The sequence below is a fragment of the Sinocyclocheilus rhinocerous genome, unplaced genomic scaffold (assembly GCF_001515625.1).
Source record: "Sinocyclocheilus rhinocerous isolate Xijiao unplaced genomic scaffold, SAMN03320098_v1.1 scaffold1330, whole genome shotgun sequence".
NCBI classification, from domain to species: Eukaryota; Metazoa; Chordata; class Actinopteri; order Cypriniformes; family Cyprinidae; genus Sinocyclocheilus; species Sinocyclocheilus rhinocerous.
This window is the reverse complement of record NW_015665026.1, coordinates 513,067-519,054: the sequence shown is the minus strand read 5'-3', so window position 1 is coordinate 519,054 and position 5,988 is coordinate 513,067. Positions and strand designations below refer to the sequence as shown.

The window sequence follows — 5,988 nt, the reverse complement described above, 5'->3', positions numbered from 1 at the left end:
ATTTAAAATAACTATTTTCTACTTTAATGTATTTTAAAATGTAATTTATTTCTGTGATGCAAAGGTACATTTTCAGTATCAATACTCCAGTCTTTAGTGTTACGTGATCATTCTAACTTCAGAAATCTTACTAATATGCTGATTTGCTGCTCAAGAAACATATTAAAACATATTAAACTAATCCAACTGTGAATATTTCGACCGGCATTCACAGATATTTTTGCAGATCATCATTCATGATACTTGTGTACTTTGTAGCACTGTTTAGTTTAGCAATATCAGAATGTTTTTGTAATTAGCATAAATCTAGGTTTTTCCAGTTCAGTCCTAATTGTGATTATGCTACATATGTAATAGTTTTTCTGTTGGCTAAAAATACATCTATGAATAATTTTGCTAAGGTTTTGCTCACATTATAGTTTTGTATCTGTAACTTTTAAATTTAACTTACTGTTCTATTACATACATGTTGCCCAAATATATTAATTATCCCCTTCATCATGACAATACAAATGGAATGGTACAATTTCATTTTCCAACCAAACAATGTTTAATATACACCAGATATTTATGCTTTACAACAAGAATTTGCGCAAGTCTCTATTGTATGATAAAATGTTTGTATGATGAATTAATTATTAAAAACACAAAAAGTGAATTACAAAATAATCACGCATTTAATCTGATTTAATCTAATCATTTAATCTAGCATTTAGCTGAAAGGAAGGGAGCACACAATAAAGAAAGGTGCTGTTCATACAGTATGCATTATTGCATTCAAGAACCACGACTGGGTCTTATCAGCAAAACATAAACCTTACAGTTTCTAATTTTAAGATTACAGGCAACACAAGCTGATTTTGTTGAACAATGGAGATAAAGCATCATCACTTCATGAAACAGCACATCCTCACCCACACCAAACAATCAAAAATTAATGCTGCATTCATACAAGCATAAACAAATACTGTCATACAACAACAGGGACAAAAGCTCTTAGACAGTCATCGAGTCTGTGACCTCACAGTTTTAAGGCCCTCTCAAGTGTGTCATACTGTGTATGAACTGTGCAGCATTAAAGATTTCTTTAGAAACTGACCTTTTGTATGTTTCAAACTAAGTAGTCCAGTTCAGCATTCATTATGGAATACATTTCATAAATGGCATCTACAGTTGCAGTGAAGTTTATTAAGAACTGATGAATTTTTGCTAAGCAATCCTCCTCTGCAACTTCTTGATCCTTGGTTAAAGCGTTAAGAAAATCTGACCGGCATGGTGCAGCAAATAACGCAGCCTACAGCAGAACCAAACAAAATGCTGGGTAAGCAATCACTGTCTTAAAATGCGCCATAACTTTTTACATACGAATGACTTTTCCAGTTGTTTGTGATTACTGGGTTTTTAAAAATCTATTTTACACAGAGTAGACAATATATTTAGAAGATAATTTCCTACAAGACTTTTCCAGGCCTCATAACATGCAAAACAAATCGACATGCCCATCCTGCCATGCCCACAAAAGCTACTGAAAACACCCACCTTGAAAACCTTCTGGACTATCCAGCCATGGTACCTCTTGAGGGCTTGGTCATAGGCTTTAGTGATATTGATGCGAATAAGATTGGGATTGTCCTCATCTCTTTCCCCATCCGCTAGACTTTGCAGTAAAATCTGAATGAACCGCAGGCCTCTGAGGAGAAGACCGGTAAACTGTTCAAACGTAGGTGAAAATCATTCCTTGTACATAATATGTTTCTATTAGAGCTCTACAATAATTAACGATTACAATATCGCGATCTAAATTCAGACACCCACGCTATCTTGTTTGCGCTAATGATAACTCATGATTAAAGCTTTTCATGATCTCTAATACAAGAAAAGTGATTCTCAATTTATCTAGAATTGTGCAGATCTAGTTTCTAATAATTAGATTTGTTGTAAGCATTTTTTATTGTTTTAAAGGAAAGATATGAACATGGAAGAGACATCCCTATAAAAGGGAAATTGTAGCTGTTATATTTTGGACAAAAGACATGCAGAAAGTGTGACTAGGTGAACAAATGACCTCTTTAACCACATAAGTGCCAGTGTGGCTCCGACTTTAGGCCACTCGGAGCCATAGATGCTTTTCTCGATTAGCAGAATCTGCTGAAGAGTCTCATACTTCACTGGATCTGAGTCATAGACAGCTTTAATTTTCTTGTGAGAATTGGGAGAAATTCAGAAAAACGTTTCGGTACATTTTCAAAGGAATTTGATAGAAACGAACCTTAAAAAACTTTAATAATATATGACTTAGTTCTCAGACTTACTGTGATGTTTCCATTTATGTCAGCCTTAATCGGTGCAAAAACCTTGGAACCAAGGCAATCTGAAAAATAATTTCATGAAACACTTTTTATATATATATTTCCCACCATTATAGAGGGAATGGAGTGTTACCTAAAAAAGAAAGAATACATTAAAAGATTCAAATCAATACATATTGAGAAATAACTAGGTCTTTTTATTTATTTATTTGTAAATGTAGTAAATAAATAAATAAAAATAAACAATACAATTAATAAATAACAAAAAACCGGTAAAGAACTGCAGGAAGAGCATCTATGTTGAAGTGCTATACTTACCATTAAAGTTGTAGCCATCTGGGAAACATTTACTGTAAACTGTTCACCCAGTTAACTACCAATACTAGGTCTATACTAAAACTATAACTAGACAAGCCTAGAATAAAATACTTTGAAATACATCAAACATTAAATAACTGGAATTAACTACAGCAACATTTTTGTACCCACATTTTAAAAATGTGGGACATTTTGCCCCGGTTAAGTTCTGACCCTGAAACATGGTCATTTGTCGCCACCGTGTGGTTGAAAAAGAGGTATTGATGACCAGTCGCTGCGGGAACACAACGGTATCCGTTCTGTCCTCTCAATATTTAATGACCTCTTTGTTGTTTACTACACAGGTTTGGAAAATTCATACATTCAGAAGTCCAATAAACATGTCAAATGTGAAAGGCAATGCCATGGAGAAAAAGATGTGCTGTTCTAAACGCTTTCACTGCTGTTTCCAGTCCTTTGTTTGTTTAAAAATCAACTTAGTTCATCTATCTTTAACCTACAGGCCTTAAAATAGTTCAAATACACATACTTTTCGTAACTTCCGATAATGAAATCACATGAAGTTCACGACTCACCGAAAAAAGGTGGCAGATGAGAAACTGACTCCAGAAATGTTTTCGTCGCGATCTCGTTGTTAGGCATCGGCGCAAACTGCTGATCCAGCAAAAGTGCCATCGCAAATCATCTAAATAAAATGTAAGTTGTTGAAAATAGTATGGCTTTTAATTGCGTGACGCTTCGTTTCTATTTTCAAGTCGTCCGTGGTATCGTGAAAAAGATATTCAACAGGTGTGAAGAGGCACTAACAAAGTGACCGACTGAGGAAATGAAAGACCGAAGTGAGTTCAGTGAAGCCACGTTAATAAATCATTCCAGCATTTAAATACTCTTCCTGGAAAGATGTAGACTTTTAAACAATTATATATTTATATATATATAAAAACTAAAATGTTATAAAATATGTGACAACTTGCATTCAGTAAAATATAAGGTACAATTATTTAAGGCAAATAACAATACACATGCTTTAAAAATGACACGTTTTAGCTTGAATACAGATAAAATTTATTATATTCAGTAACAAGACTTTCATTGAAGCAGCATCAACTGCATGATGCATATCCCATATGAAGGCCAACAGGACCTTCTGAACTGAGCAGGTAAGTGCATGTGTACATATCCGGCAGATATTAGAGCAGGAAATAGGACAAACTCGCACCAGATTAGTTGCATACATGACTGACAACTAGCAGCTTACATATATAAGTTGTATATACATATAATACATGTACTGAATCATACAAAGCGATACCACATAATACCGGAATCACTAACACAGCAGCTGGTGGCCGTTAGGCAATTGTGTGTGTTATTTGTATTATTTCAGACAAGGCAGCACATGAACACATCCTTTGGACATGCAAATTAACACAAGAGCATCCCTAAAACATCAGGCAGATTGAATTCATAGCAATAGGACTTCATTTTGCAGTTGTCTATGAATAAACTGACATTCTCTGATGACCTGGATGAATGAAAACCTTCACACACACGCCTAAGATTAAACTGCAAAGAGCACAAACTAAAATGGAGTACATTTGGACTGGATAGCGATGAGGAACAAATGAGTGAAAAAAAGAACACTATAGTGAAAAATTACAAACATGACATTTTAAAATCAGGAGCGACATGTCCGCATTTGTGAGTGACTATATATTAAGGTGTATAACAGACACCCAAACACACACACACACACACACACACACAAGTGAGGTATAACAGCTCAAATACTAAAGCGCTCCATAATAAGACTATACACTCTGAAAACTTAATACAATGGTAACACCAGGACAGGTAAGGTATGATTTTGCAGCAAGGCTTATTGCACAAGAAATGAGGCATTGTGTGTGCTGACATCTACATTACGGTCACATTTTGAGAGAGCTGGTTTTCAAGACAAAGAAACACTTAATACACCAGCTGAATTTCAACAATAACAGCCATTTATGATTTCAGGTTTAGTCTCACTTAAACTTTGTTTGTGGTATATTTGAAATGTGCAGGTATTAAATGAGTAAAGGCTTTATTCTGTTTATCCACAAACAGGAGCAATACAGACATAACAAATCAGTTAATTAGCACCATAGGAAGCAAAACAAATATTAGTTTACATTTAAAAACGGTACCATATAGCTACGACAAAAAAAAAAAAAAAAAATACAGGGCGTTGATTATCAAGACTTAGTGCCCCAAAAGGTATGTTAGTGTATGTATGCATAAACTTCAAAAGCAATTCATTATTTGCAGTAATACAAACCAAATTGTGCTGTGTTGATCATCAATAATACTGGACAATATAATAGCAAATAAAAATACATGGTGAAACATATTAAACAGGAAAGGCGCTCACTTGTACTGTAACTCAGTTACTGTCTTTGGTAGTCACAGTAACTAGCTGTTTAGCCGCCTTGGCAATGTCGTAGGCACACTGAATAACCTGCTGGGAGTCGTGTGATGTGGCTTTTTGACATTCGCCCTGCAGACGGCTGGCACTGGAGGTCAAGAGGCGCAAGGACCCGCGAACAGTCTCAGAGGATGGCCTCTGTAATGGAAAACAATTTCAGAACCTTATTAACCATTTAGTGCTTGCTATGGATGCAAAAATATTAGACAAGGATATAAATAGATATATTCTTCATTAAGGCAAAGTTTCCTTGTTGGCTCAAGGCTTACCTTAGGGAATAACGTAGCCATTTCTGTCACTGCTACGAGAATTCTCTCGGAACACGTGACGAAGCTTAGACAAAGAAATACAACGAATTTTTTTTTTTTTCACTGATTAGATTGATAAAAAGGGTCATTTAAAATTCTTACTCTGATATTACCATTTTAAAATATTATTTTAAATTATGATTACAAAAAATTTGTAAAAATGTGGAGAAGTAGAACCAAATATGCATCTAATCATCCACACAAAAGCTTGATTCACACTATGGCTCAGTTCAGCCTTGAATAAAGAAACCAAAAATCACAAAATGGTCCAAGCATCCATCATATTTAGAAATACAAATTTAAAACAAGGGTAAGAAAAGCCATTTTTAATAATTAGTAGGGATGTGCGCGACGACTAATTTGACTGTCGTTTAAACGAAAGTTTTGTATCCGACTAGTCGACTAGTCTAAAAGCAAGAAACCCCCAAAAAATGGTAAGAAAAAAAAAACCTCTGTGCGTGCGTGTAGCATTTATAATAGCCTATATTTTAAATACTTAATCTATGAATCACACTGTCAAATCCCTCAATGAATTCCACTTGCCGCACACTTGCCTCGCGTTATCATCATTTCATTTTAGGCAGTCGTT

General features: G+C 34.8%; 2 protein-coding genes across 4 annotated transcripts in view; both read right to left on the bottom strand.

Annotated features, from left to right (window-relative positions):
* Positions 1-595: 595 nt before the first annotated feature.
* On the bottom strand, positions 596-3,461 carry gltpb (glycolipid transfer protein b). The gene is made up of 5 exons (XM_016541933.1): positions 3,203-3,461; positions 2,313-2,371; positions 2,066-2,199; positions 1,540-1,690; positions 596-1,294 (listed from the first exon to the last, which is right to left on the bottom strand). The coding sequence occupies exons 1-5, from the start codon at positions 3,300-3,302 to the stop codon at positions 1,112-1,114; spliced, it is 627 nt and encodes a 208-aa protein (XP_016397419.1). The 5' UTR covers positions 3,303-3,461; the 3' UTR covers positions 596-1,111.
* A 1,183-nt stretch (positions 3,462-4,644) lies between these two features.
* Positions 4,645-5,988, bottom strand: part of git2b (G protein-coupled receptor kinase interacting ArfGAP 2b) — a 12,619-nt gene continuing 11,275 nt past the window's right edge. For all 3 annotated transcript variants that reach the window (XM_016541930.1, XM_016541931.1, XM_016541932.1), the window contains 2 exons: positions 5,361-5,424; positions 4,645-5,229 (listed from right to left, as the gene is read on the bottom strand). In XM_016541930.1, the coding sequence (XP_016397416.1) occupies positions 5,050-5,229; positions 5,361-5,424 (244 nt within the window). In that variant the 3' untranslated portion in view covers positions 4,645-5,049. The remainder of the gene's footprint in view (positions 5,230-5,360; positions 5,425-5,988) is intronic.

Bases quoted from the DNA above. Each gene is read 5' to 3' on its own strand.
- gltpb (XM_016541933.1), bottom strand. From the start codon at position 3,302: ATGGCACTTTTGCTGGATCAGCAGTTTGCGCCGATGCCTAACAACGAG. The intron at 2,372-3,202 runs GTGAGTCGTGAA...ATTATTTTTCAG, and splicing joins TCATCTGCCACCTTTTTTCG to ATTGCCTTGGTTCCAAGGTT. The intron at 2,200-2,312 runs GTAAGTCTGAGA...AATTCTCACAAG, and splicing joins ACATAAATGGAAACATCACA to AAAATTAAAGCTGTCTATGA.